At 44.8% G+C, this 13951-nt stretch overlaps 1 protein-coding gene across 3 annotated transcripts in view; it reads right to left on the reverse strand.

Annotated features, from left to right (window-relative positions):
• Nucleotides 1-13951, reverse strand: part of RIGI (RNA sensor RIG-I) — a 568474-nt gene that overhangs the window by 520640 nt on the left and 33883 nt on the right. For all 3 annotated transcript variants that reach the window (XR_013607126.1, XR_013607125.1, XM_078675991.1), the window contains exon 2: nt 9984-10115. Coding sequence is in view for 1 of the 3 variants with exons in the window: in XM_078675991.1 (XP_078532117.1) it covers nt 9984-10115 (132 nt within the window). In the remaining 2 variants the exon portion in view is untranslated. The remainder of the gene's footprint in view (nt 1-9983; nt 10116-13951) is intronic.

Genomic DNA, 13951 nt, shown 5'->3' on the forward strand with positions numbered 1-13951 from the left:
ACCTAGGCTTAAATCAATACTGAATAAAGTAGTGGTTTTTAGCTGATGTATGTGAATTCATAGAAAAATGAAAACTGAGAAGCCACACTGGAGGAAACGGAATCAAAGAAAAACAATTTTAAGTTAAGATCATTTTAAGGAAACAAAAAAAATGAAAATGATAGGAAACATTTTATAGGAAAGAGGATTTTAAGGAACAATCTAAAATGACATTAGAATTGGGTGGAGTTAAGGGTAGTGAGAGTTTTTGAGTGCATGGATGTGTGATGTTTGAGGCGATGAGAGTATTTAACGGTCAGGGATGAGTGGAGCTAATGGGTGGTGAGGGTTTTTAGGGATCACGAATGGGTGGAATTTAGGGGTGATGAGGGGTTTCTAGGGTTCACAGATTAGCAGAGTGTAGGGCTGAGTGGGGTTTTTAAGTTTAAGTGGTGGATAGGTGGGCTTAAGGGTTTTTAGGGTTCAGGAAGGGGTGGATGTTAGGCTGGTTAGGTGTTTTAAGGGTTTAGCGATGGGTGGAGTTTAGATTTAAAAGGGGGTTTTTAGGGATTAGTGGAGTTTAGGGGTGATGGAGAGTTTTTAGAGGACTGGGATGGGTAGTGTTTAGGAATGGTGAGGGTTTTTTAGGATTTGGGGATGGGTGGAGTTTAGATGTGGTGAAGGGCTTTAAGGTTTCAGAAATTAGGTGAGGTTTAAACATAGAAAGACATTTTAGGGTTCAGAAATGGGTGTAGTTTAGGGGTTAGGGGTGGATGTAGTTTAGGTGTGGTGAAAAATTCTTAGGGTTAAGGGTGAGTGGAGTTTAGGAGTAGAAAATGCTTTCAGGGTCAAGAATGGGTGGAATTTATGGGTCAGAGATGGGTGGAATTTTGCTTTGGCATGGTGAAGCACTTTTAGAGATTCAGGTGTTCAGGGGTTTCTGTGGGGTCAGGAATCAATGGTGTTTGGGGTCTGGTAAGGGATCCGTAAATTAAAAGAATCAGAAGTAATTGTTTGACAATGTAAAAGATATAAATCTGAAGTAATGTCCCCTAAAGTAAAGTGCAGAAATCAATACCTCTGACAAAAATGTAAGTAAGATCAGCAACCATTGCAATCATACCGTAAAATGATTGGAAAATTCAATTTGTGTAAAAAGACATTCTATGAATTGGTTTCTATAGTAAATTCCATTCATTCTGGGAATTTCCATTAGACAGTTTAGGTGAAATGGTTTCTGAGTAATGGTATGCCATGAAATCGTTCTTCTATGAAATCACATACAACCTTTTTAGCAGTTAAAAGAAACAAGCAAACAAAATAATTCAGTACAGTATTTAAAAAAGCTTTTACAAATGTTAAGAAATACAATAGCAGACTTGCTCATTCATAAGACATGTCATAAAAATTAAAGCCTCACCTAAAGATTTCACATTATATTTCAAAGATAATGATAATGGACATTAAAATGCTCTGTCCTATGTGCTTAATACCTGACAAATGAAAACCCCTTAGTTGGGAGTAGCTGCTGTTACAGAGGGGGGGGGGAATTTGTTTTATACGTTTGTGTTGTAACTTGTTTGTCTTCTTTCTTGTTCCTTATTTCCTCCCTCCCCACTGCTCAGCCAGGATTAGTGTTTGGAATGTGTGATGATGTAACGGAATGCTTGGTTGCTTGGTTACGTGTGGAGTGCACATTGGTGGATGCAGGCTGAGCAGCAGGGAGGCTGCTCCTAGTGGGGCTATGGTACATCTGCTATACATCGTACTTACCATCTATCTTCAACGGTAACCTGATCTAATAAACTACCTTCTTGGAACCTACCACATGGCTACATTCTGGACTTCTTTTACCCACAACAGTTTGCTTACTCACCCACACCCTGTTAACGGCTCTTAATCAAAGATCAATAAATCTTAACAAAATAATTATTTCCCGGACCCTATATTCCACGGATAATTCTGGCTGGGTTTGGATTCTGGCGATCATGGGCTGTTCCAGTGTTAATCCATACTTTTGTAGTGTTCTCTACCAAAATCAAAGCTCATAAAGGGCACTTCATCTTTTAGGGCCTTTTTAGGGCTCGGGCTTACGTCACCACGAAGTGGGGGCGGAGCTTCCGAGCTCTTATGTATTAAAAAAAAAAAGAATTCTGAAAGGGGTCCGGGCTGCCACATTCCTTAGTGCGCGCCGCGTTTTTTATGGCATCTGCCTAGTGATTCGTCTTCGCTGTGCTGTCTATTTAGTAGCCTTGACGTGATAGGCTATATTTACTTTTCGTCCGTCATTGATGTTAGTTTCATGGCATATTCTCTGCGGTTACGTGCACGGTAGACTTATTAATCTTAATTAGGAGCTGTCAGAGTGGCCGTGTAATGCATTCCAGATGGTGGGAGCGCGTTCACCATTCAGCATTGCATTGCATGTATCAGGCGCGCGACTCTATGCCACAGTGAAGATCCTGACTTTAAAGCCAAGCTCCACCGCCAGTGAGACAAAAGGTAAGGTGGAGCTGACTTTTAGAAAAATATTTATTGTGTGACTGCATTGTGGCTTGATTCATTTTGCTCTGTGCAGTGTATGCTTCAGCCTTGAGTCGGCTGTGGCTTTTTGCTAGCATGGTGTTGTACCCGTTTCACAAAGGTGTGGTAAAAATGTGTGTCAATTAAGTGAAGCACGAGTTGAGCGTAGCCATGAATACACTTTACAAGTATTGTCACATTTCGGGACGTTTCTACGCTGTTCCGGTAAAATGTACGCATGACATAATTTAAATGTGTATATGTGGGGTAATGAAAAAATTCTGACTTTTGAAAATATTACAGCAGTTCTTTCTGCACAATGCACACACCTGTAGCTTTTGGTCCGTTGTAGAATTGAGAAGTGTTCTTCCCTTCACAACTCCCACACGCAGAATATTTTTTCACTGAGAAGACATATCTTGCAAATCAGGGAGCGATTTGTGTCATTGTGGGCACTTTCTGCATATCTTACTCTAAGTTCCTTCTGGTGTTAATTGAGTTCTGAGATAAGTGTTGCAAGTGCATTTTTAAATTCACGTGACTACTACAAATGTTACTTCCACTGGACCGATAACGAGGAGGTGTGTAGATACCGGATGGCATGAATTTATGACTTTGGTTGATATCTCATCATCTTAATCCACCTATTATGATTTACTTCCCTTGGGGGTCCGTTTTTGGGTCTTGTCTAAAACAGCATGCAGTTGCTCTTGCGTGAACGTTTCTTACTTTTTGGGGGCTTAGAGGCCTCCCAATGCATACCCTTGATTGGCTTCATTGTCACATTCATTTGCTTGCTTCTTATGTGTCAGCTTCCGTATGCTTCTTTCCTTTACTTGTGTTTGTCCCTCCCTTAGATGGATGCATTACCGTCCGCCGATTGCTTTTTCAGGTCCTCTTTTTTTTTCTTTTTGGTTAAGCACTGAACAAGAGTGCATGTGTTTTTTAGCTGTCTCATTCTGATAATTCTACCCCCTCCATGTTTCTCCCTTAGTCCTTCCCACTCATCCCCCGTTACCATGTGTTTTCCACAGTCCAAACCTCCATTGTCTTTGTGCTTCCCCCAGCCCCTCCTTGCCCACCCTCCATTGTCCCTTTGTTAGTCAATTTGTTTACTCTAGTCACTCCCGGTATTCCTCTGTTGTCAATGTACCATCTTCCAGCAACATCCACCCACCTTCCATTGTCCGTGTGCTTGCCCTAACCCTCCCGCCTACCCTCTGTTATCTCTCCGCTCCTGCTTACTCTCCATTGTCCGAGTGCTTGCCCCTAGCCCCCACCCACTCTCAAATGTCTGTGTGCTTGCCCCAGTCTTTTCTGCCCACCCTCCATTGTCTGTGTGCTCCCCCATCCACTCTTGCCTGTCCTCTCTCCCATCCACGCCCTTCTCTCCTGCCCTGCACCGCTCCCTCCATGTTGCTTCGTCCCCCAACCCACTTCCTCATTGTTGAAAAAACCACAAACGGAGAAGTGGGTTTGGGGAACGAAGCCGCAACATTACCAATACCTCTCATCATGGTGGATGAAATTCTACCTTTTGTCCCTTTTTCCGCGGGGCTCCATGCTATCATTTACAACTGCTCAGAGCAGATGGTGAATGGAGCGGGTGGTGTGGATGGGGTGGGTGGCAGATGGGTGCGGACCGCCAGTGGGGCGCATTGCATACTCTCCCATGCCTTAGAAGGAGATCAGGAGAGGACTAGAGACTGGGACCAGAGTGCACGTGCAGCCCAATCTCCAAAGCAATTTTACTGGGTGGAAAATCCACCCAGTAAAATAGGGCCCGGTATTCCCGCACAAAGCAAATTTTCATGAAAAAGCACAAGGCCAGTTACAATTAGTTAGAGCACTCGTGTAGGTACACTGCATATACTCTGTTTCATATCTGTAGTAGTGAGTAGTGAGTGCAGAGTAGTGAGTGCAGAGTAGTGAGTAGAGTAGTGAGTAGTGAGTAGAGTAGTGAGGTGAGTAGTGAGTGCAGAGTAGTGAGTAGTGAGTAGAGTAGTGAGTAGTGAGTAGAGTAGTGAGGTGAGTAGAGTAGAGTAGTGAGGTGAGTAGAATAGAGTAGTGAGTAAAGTAGTGAGTAGAGTAGTGAGTAGTGAGTAGAGTAGTGAGTAGTGAGTAGAGTAATGAGTAGTGAGTAGAGTAGTGAGTGCAGAGTAGTGAGTAGTGAGTGCAGAGTAGTGAGTAGTGAGTGCAGAGTAGTGAGTAGTGAGTAGAGTAGTGAGGTGAGTAGTGAGTAGTGAGTGCAGAGTAGTGAGTAGTGAGTAGAGTAGTGAGTAGTGAGTAGAGTAGTGAGGTGAGTAGAGTAGTGAGTAGTAAGTAGAGTAGTGATTAGTGAGTAGAGTAGTGAGTAGAAAGTAGTGAGTAGAGTAGTGAGTAGTGAGTAGAGTAGTGAGTGGAGAGTAGTGAGTAGAGTAGTGAGTAGTCAGCAGAGTAGGGAGTAGTAAGTGCAGAGTAGTGAGAAGTGAGTAGAGTAGTGAGTAGTGAGTATAGTAGTGAGTAGTGAGTAGAGTAGTGAGTAGAGTAGTGAGTAGAGTAGTGAGTAGAGTAGTGAGTAGAGTAGTGAGTAGTGAGTGCAGAGTAGTGAGTAGAGTAGTGAGTAGCGAGTGCAGAGTAGTGAATACAGTAGTGAGTACAGTAGTGAGTAGAGTAGAGTAGTGAGTAGGACATCACAGGCAGCAGCTGTGCAAGCTTCTTACACTCACAAGGAGACCACAGGCAGCTGAGGTGCAAGCTTCTCCCACTCACAAGAAGGAGATCACAAGCAGCAGCGGTGCAAGCTTCTCACACTCACAAGAACGACATCACAGGCAGCAGCAGTGCAAGCTTCTCACACTCACAAGAAGGGCATGACAGGCAGCAGGTGTGCAAGCTTCTTACACTCACAATGAGACCACAGGCAGCTGAGGTGCAAGCTTCTCCCACTCACAAGAAGGACATCACCAACTGTAGTGCTGTAAGCTTCTCACACTCACAAGAAGGACATCACAGGCAGCAGTTGTTCAAGCTTCTTACACTCACAAGGAGACCACAGGCAGCTGTGGTGCAATCTTCTCCCACTCACAAGAAGCCCATCACAAGCAGCAGTGGTGCAAGCTTCTCACACTCACAAGAACGACATCACAGGCAGCAGCAGTGCAAGCTTCTCACACTCACAAGAAGGACATCGCAGGCAGCAGCTGTGCAATCTTCTTACACTCACAAGGAGACCACAGGCATCTGAGGTGTAAGCTTCTCCCACTCACAAGAAGGGCATGACAGGCAGCAGGTGTGCAAGCTTCTTACACTCACAATGAGACCACAGGCAGCTGAGGTGCAAGCATCTCCCACTCACAAGAAGGACATCACCAACTGTAGTGGTGCAAGCTTCTCACACTCACAAGAAGGACATCACAGCCAGCAGCTGTGCAAGCTTCTTATACTGAGAAGGAGACCACAGGCAGCTGAGGTGCAAGCTTCTGCCATTCACAAGTAGGACATCACAAGCAGCAGTGGTGCAATCTTCTCACACTCACAAGAACGACATCACAGGCAGCAGCAGTGCAAGCTTCTCACACCCACTAGGAGACCACAGGCAGCTGAGGTGGCATCTTCTCCCACTCACAAGAAGCACATCACAAGCAGCAGTGGTGCAAGCTTGTCACACTCACAAGAACGACATCACAGGCAGCAGCAGTGCAAGCTTCTCACACTCACAACAAGGACATCACAGGCAGCAGCTGTGCAAGATTCTTACACTCACAAGGAGACCACAGGCAGCTGAGGTGTAAGCTTCTCCCACTCACAAGAAGGGCATGACAGGCAGCAGGTGTGCAAGCTTCTTACACTCACAATGAGACCACAGGCAGCTGAGGTGCAAGCTTCTCCCACTCACAAGAAGGACATCACCAACTGTAGTGGTGCAAGCTTCTCACACTCACAAGAAGGACATCACAGGCAGCAGCTGTGCAAGCTTCTTACACTCACAATGAGACCACAGGCAGCTGAGGTGCAAGCTTCTCCCACTCACAAGAAGGACATCACCAACTGTAGTGCTGTAAGCTTCTCACACTCACAAGAAGGACATCACAGGCAGCAGTTGTGCAAGCTTCTTACACTCACAAGGAGACCACAGGCAGCATAGGTGCAACCTTCTCCCACTCACAAGAACGACATTACAGGCAGCAGCAGTGCAATCTTTTCACAATCACAAGGAGACCACAGCCAGCTGAGGTGCAAGCTTCTCCCAGTCACAAAAAGGACATCACAAACAGCAGTGGTGCAAGCTTCTCACACTCACAATGAGACCACAGGCAGCTGAGGTGCAAGCTTCTCCCACTCACAAGAAGGACATCACCAACTGTAGTGGTGCAAGCTTCTCACACTCACAAGAAGGACATCACAGGCAGCAGCTGTGCAAGCTTCTTACACTCACAATGAGACCACAGGCAGCTGAGGTACAAGCTTCTCCCACTCACAAGAAGGACATTACCAACTGTAGTGGTGCAAGCTTCTCACACTCACAAGAAGGACATCACAGCCAGCAGCTGTGCAAGCTTCTTATACTGACAAGGAGACCACAGGCAGCTGTGGTGCAAGCTTTTCCCATTCACAAGAAGGACATCACAAGCAGCAGTGGTGCAAGCTTCTCACACTCACAAGAACGACATCACAGGCAGCAGCAGTGCAAGCTTCTCACACCCACTAGGAGACCACAGGCAGCTGAGGTGGCATTTTCTCCCACTCACAAGAAACACATCACAAGCAGCGGTGGTGCAAGCTTGTCACACTCACAAGAACGACATCACAGGCAGCAGCAGTGCAAGCTTCTCACACTCACAACAAGGACATCACAGGCAGCAGCTGTGCAAGATTCTTACACTCACAAGGAGACCACAGGCAGCTGAGGTGTAAGCTTCTCCCACTCACAAGAAGGGCATGACAGGCAGCAGGTGTGCAAGCTTCTTACACTCACAATGAGACCACAGGCAGCTGAGGTGCAAGCTTCTCCCACTCACAAGAAGGACATCACCAACTGTAGTGGTGCATGCTTCTCACACTCACAAGAAGGACATCACAGGCAGCAGCTGTGCAAGCTTCTTACACTCACAAGGAGACCACAGGCAGCTGAGGTGCAAGCTTCTCCCACTCACAAGAAGGACATCACAAGCAGCAGCGGTGCAAGCTTCTCACACTCACAAGAACGATATCACAGGCAGCAGCAGTGCAACATTCTTACACTCACAAGGAGACGACAGGCAGCAGAGGTGCAAGCTTCTCACACTCGCAAGAACGACATCACAAGCAGCAGTGGTGCAAGCTTCCCTTACACACTCACAGCAGGTACTGTGCCAAGGCAGCAGCAGCAACAGAGCAAGAGTCCCTTACAAAGAACAGGCACAGCACAGAGATGCACAATGCAATCTTCTCATACTCAGAGGCAGCAGCGGTGCAAGCTTCTCACACTCACACGAAGGACATCACAGGTAGCAGCTGTGCAAGCTTCTTACACTCACAAGAACGACATCACAGGCAGCAGCAGTGCAAGCTTCTTACACTCACAAGGAGACCACAGGCAGCAGAGGTGCAAGCTTCTCACACTCACAAGAAGGACATCACAGGCAGCAGCAGTGCAAGCTTCTTACACTCACAAGGAGACCACAGGCAGCAGAGGTGCAAGCTTCTCACACTCACAAGAAGGACATCACAGGCAGTAACGGTGCAATATTGTCACACTCACAAGGAGATCACTGGCAGTACACACCACATGAACACACTCCATAACACATAGCAACAATACATTGGCATTTACAATGCCATTAGCTCAAACTCAAATAAATCCGAGCCCGATTGCATTTCTAATGCTTGTTCAACTGGCTATAGGACTAGTCTGACAAAAAGTTTTGAGATAGACCCAAGATTTGTAGTGCATCAGCAGGATTTGTAAGACAGGGACTGTAGGTCCTCTTCATACAAAATGGCCTTGCTTTAAAAGCTCCAGGAGGGAGCCTACTGACAGTGGTGCTTGGAATCACTGCAGCTATTGCACTTGTCTAACCTATGTCGACCCTCAGTACCAATTTTTACACTGCGCAACTTATGTAAAATTTTCCCTTCTGCTTTATTTAGGTAAGACCGTGAAACGTAAGTGTGGGTGATATCTTTGCCTTATAAATGGTAATTATGTGTTTGAAATGTCTACAATCCAAAGATTTATAGAGGGAACCTAGGTCCCACTGTCTGCAAAAGCCTTCCCCTCCTGATCCCATCTTCTTATATTTACCCCTAAACACAACTACCTCACACATTTATTCTTAAGGAATGAGTGGCTGCATATATTTGCTTTTCATCCAGACATCTTTGAAGGCTCTTTTAGTGTGAGATCAACCAACATCACCGTCATCGGCATATGTTAAAGTTTGAAGGGGTCGTGACCCTAGTTTTGGTGGAAAATCTAGCAGATTGGCAACTGTTCTGGGGAAATCATGCATATACAGCGAGAAAAGAATAGGAGCAGGGGGAGATGCCTTTGTCTTCTTCCATGAGTATCTTCCACAAGGTCGAAGAATGTAGAAAAATAATCAATTTAAGGAGACCTGAGGAATCTCCAGAGCTGGTTCTACTGACTACCAAACAGTTTTGTGTAATCAATAAATACAGCACATAGTGGTTGTTTCCTAACTGACATATCCTTTCAGTATAGATTGTACCACAGCTATCCAACGATGGAGAAGCCTGATTGTTCACATGAAATTATTGTAAAATCAGTAGTTCAATTTGATGGTGCTCAAGGAAAATTTTACCAAAGATCATTCCCATTGAATCCAGAAGAGATAGTTGATAATATCAACTAGGGGAAATTCAGGACCCTTCTTGTATAAGGGGAGTATTCTACTACCAATCCATGGTTTTGGTGTAGAACAGTTGTGGGATAGTGCTACAAGAACGTGTCCCATAAATCGGGGTACTTTTTCGTCACTTCTATAGAATTCTGGTCAGGACCCATTACATCCGAGTATCTCACCCCTCTGATAAAACTACCTATCTCCTTTCTTGAGGGGAAGCGTTTGGGTGACAAGAAGCACAACCTGAAACCCTAAAGAGCAAACTAATACATGGCTCTCTAAATAGAAGACAGGTCCAAAAGCTAGGCAGTCCATTATTGATAAGTGATGGCAATCGCTTAAGTTTTTCACTCGATCCACAATTCAGGACTATTAGGGACCAGTAACGCCTTGAATTCTTCATCGGTTCAGCTTTGTGCAGGCATAACACAATATAGCAGTCTACTTCTTTCTTCAGGCTGCAAATAACTGGACTACCTCTTCTGCCAAAAAACAATTTTTAGAGACTGTGCAACTGGCAGTATATTCCACATTACCTATCACATACATCATCAGAAAATGATGCTAATTTTACAAGGTAGCACAAATGTAATTGTCAAATGAATACACAACTTATGTAGACAATAGTGTTTTATTACTGTAATACAGACAAACCTGCTGCAGTGAGCCCGTCTAAAAATCCACGAAACCATCCCTCTGCTTCCAGTTGCAGTAAATACTTGAGCAACATGGCTGTGGCTGCTGTGGCTCCCTTCAGTTCTTCAGCTTGTATACGTTCAACAGCCTCTGATAGGACACAAATGAGAATAGGATAAGTATGGGCCAAACTGAAACAATGCAGTCTCCCTACCTGGAATCCATTACATTGAAGGCACGAATCTGAAATTAAAAAGAAAGGAAAAAGAAATTGCAACGTCCACTCTAAAGAGGACGGACGGTGTAACGTCTTTCCTCAGACTGTCAGCAGAAGTATTCAGTCGACATAGCCAATAAGGGCTCCAGTTCAGGTAAGGATGTTTTATTCCTAAGCTTTTGTAGAAGGTCGGTGGAGTGTTAGGTTACTTTGTGCAAGTTAGTATAGTTTTGGTGTTTAAATTAGTTAGGGTTAAAAAATGGAATTAGGGCTGGATTAAATGTTTGGCTGACAGAGTACATTTTGTCCGGTTAGCAGAAGACATTACCTCCTCCAACCAGATTGAGTACTATACCTGCCAAATTTAGAGATGACCACTGGCCCAGTGGTCATCTCTGCACATCAAAAGGAACTGCCATCACAACAGTTTCTTTCAATGCACTAAGGGCATACTTACAAGGAAGTGGCGGAGCGCGGAGCTAGCCTCCTTAGCATAATGCCGTGTTTCGCCACTTCTGAAACGCAGGGCTGCACCGTATTTACAAGAATATGGTGCAGTCTTGTGTTTCCTTTTGCACTGGCACTAATTTATCTGCCTAGCGCCAATGCAGGCACCCTTGCACCATAGTGCAAAGGTGCCTGCTTTGAGGGGAATGATTGTTTATGTGCAGGAAGGTGTCCCTTTCAGCACATAAACAATCTGAAATGGCACTTTGAAACTTCTATGTGTGCTGCTTAATGCAAAACTTATTTTTTCTTTAATGACTGTTTATGTGCAGAAAGGGGCACTTTCCTGCACATAAACAATCAATGGCGTTTTGCTGTTTCTATATGTGCTGCATAACGCAGCACAGATGGAAACAGCAAAAACGAGGCAAAATTAGACTTCTTAATTTTGGCACTGTCCCGTATTTACGCCACCCTTGTAAATATGGGGCAGCGTCAAAATCAATGGGTGAATGGGTGTTGCGGTGGAACGCCCACTACAACAACCATTGCCCGCCCCTTTCACACTAAGTATAGCGCCAAAGGATGCCTTATTCACAAGGCAGCGTTAAGCCACATTAAGTGGCTAAATGCTGCCGCGAATAAGGCAAAGCCCCAATCGTCTATTAAAGTGACGCTGTGGTGGCGATAGGGGCTTGTAAATATGCCCCAAAAAGTTTATGGACAGCTACCATCGGTTTTGAGGCCCATTCACCAAACCTTAACTATTTTTGTATTTTTGCACTCCCTAAGCGGGAATTTATTTATGAAAAATGAAAAACTAATGACCCTGGTGCTGACTGACAGGGAAAAAAACACATACGCCATCCATCCTAAACGAAGCAGACGGTATAATATCCTTTTTTCAATGGCGATTATTCTGCCAGGCTGTCAGAGGATGTTTTCTATCGGCAGAGCAAGCAGGGGCACCATCGACTTTAAACTTAAGGTGCGCCAGTCTCCAAATGAAGCTGGCGAACCTAGGACTTGTGCATTTCCGACAGAGTACCCTCTCTGCCAAACTCTAACCCTTAGTATTTGTTTAATGGAAAAAGTTCAGACTTGAGTTAGATGTAGGGTTAAGATACATTTATGGGTATAGTTTTAGGCAACAGATTAATACAATTACTTTTGGCTTTACCAAATTCGATGTGGTGGCATCCTCTGCACTGGTATTCTGAGTAGTGGTAATTCGGATGTCATGTCTCCAATATCAATAGAGTGACATACTAGGCACTGATATGCAACCATTGAATTTTCTTCAGTTTTTGCCCATTGGGCAAGATAGGAACATTTTGCTTTTGTTCATTACACAAGGTATAGTCCTTTGTGAGTGTGACTTGGCTACTTGCTTCTCCGTGTACATAGATGACATTGCTTAGCACAGGGACCAAAATGTAATAACTGTGGGCCCACTTTAGAATACTCGGCCTATCAAAGCCTTGATCCTACTCTACTATAACCATCATCTTTCTGAAGGCATTGTCACTGTGGCTCTGCTGTCGGAAAGCTTACTCAGAAGGTCCGACAGAGTAGGGGCTGTTGGAGTAAAGACACTATTTACAGCATACGGACTGATGTATTTTTTTTCTTTCCATAAAAAAAGAAAAATTACCCCCTTATTGTGGGAGAAAACTCCTACATGTTTTGCTTATATGCATAAAAGTTGATTTTACACCTCTAAATGGATTTATTTGAAGATTGTTTTTGTAACAATCCTACTTGCAGGCTGGAAGCAGGCAAGACGTGTGATTTCAAGTCTGGAATGCTCAGTGCATTTGTGCATACCCACAAACTTAAAATGATTATTAGTATTCACCAACCCCTTCTCACTTTGGAAAAAGTCAGAAATATACTCCTGACAAAGACAGGAGTAAGATATTTGTAGATGAAGGAGTTTCTTCAAGGTGGGAAACAGTTTTCCTCAAGAGAAAAAAAGAAAACATGTATTAAACAAGCATTAACAAAGCAATAGGTCTCGCCTATGCAAGAGCTATTGGCTTAACCAATATGTTTTAGCAATGTTGTACACCAGAGTGATTGCTGTTCAGCATCGCTAAAAGTTAGTAGGGTAAAGGAGAGTGGTGTGGAGTGGAGTGTCATAAAGTGGAGCAGAGTGGAGTGTTATAGAGTAGCGTGGAGTGGTGCACAGTAGTGTTGAGTGGCATGGAGAGGAGTGAAGTGGAGTGTCATGGAGTAGTGTACAGTATTGTGGAGAGTCATGGAGGGAGTAGAGTGTTGTAGAGTCAAAGGGCGTAGAGCTGAGTGGCGTAGAGTGGAGCACGGTGTCTGAGTTGAGTAGAGTGTCATAGAGTGGAGTGGCATAGAGTGTCATGGAGTGGGGTAAAGTAGGGTGGAGTGGCATAGAGGGTGTTGCGTAGAGTGGAGTAGAGTGGTGTACAGCAGAGCAGATTGTCATACAATGGAGTGGAGTAGTGTGTCATAGAATAGAGTGAAGTAAAGTGGAATGGATTGGCATAGAGGGAATTGCATAGAGCGCCATAGAGTGGAGTAGTGTCGTAGAATGGCATAGAGTGGAGTGGCATAGGGTGGAGTAGAGTGTCATTGGAGCAGAGTTTGAATGAGTAGAGCATCATAGAGTGGAGTATCGTGGAGTGGAGTGTTGTAGAGTGTAGTGTAGTCGAGTTGAGTAGAGTGGCCTAGATTGAAGTGGTGTAACTTACAATGATGCAGAGTAGATTGGCATAGAATGCAGTGGAGTAGAGTGCATTGGTTTTGAGTAAAGTGGTGTAGAGTGTATTGGCATAGAGTGCTGTGGTGTAGTGTGTTGTAGGGTGCAGTGGCATAGAGTGCAGTGGATAGAGGACAATGTTGTAGAGTATAGTGGTGTGAAGTGCGGTGCTGCAAGTAGTTGGCGTAGGTGCAGTGGCGTATGGTGCACTGATATGGAGTAAAGTGAAGTAGTGTGCACTGGTTTAGAGTACAGTGGCATAGCGTAGACTTCAGTGGCATAGAGTGGAGTAGACTGGTGTAGAGTGCAGTAGCATAGCATGTAGTGGCCTAGAATAGACAGCTTCAGAGTAGAGCGAAGTGGTGTAGAATGGAGTGGTGCAGGTTGAGTGGAGAGGTGTGGAGTGGTATAGAGTAGGTCCATGGAGTGCGCTGGCATAGAGTGCAGTGCTCCAGAGTGGAGTGGTGTAGCCTCGACTGGATTGGTGTAGAGTCCAGTGTTATAGAGTGCAGTGGTGCACAGTCGATTAGAGTGGTGTGAAGTGCATTGATGTAAAGTGCAGAAGTGTGGCGCAGAGTACAGTGCAGTGAT

This window comes from Lissotriton helveticus, chromosome 2_1 (assembly GCF_964261635.1).
Source record: "Lissotriton helveticus chromosome 2_1, aLisHel1.1, whole genome shotgun sequence".
Taxonomy (NCBI): domain Eukaryota; kingdom Metazoa; phylum Chordata; class Amphibia; order Caudata; family Salamandridae; genus Lissotriton; species Lissotriton helveticus.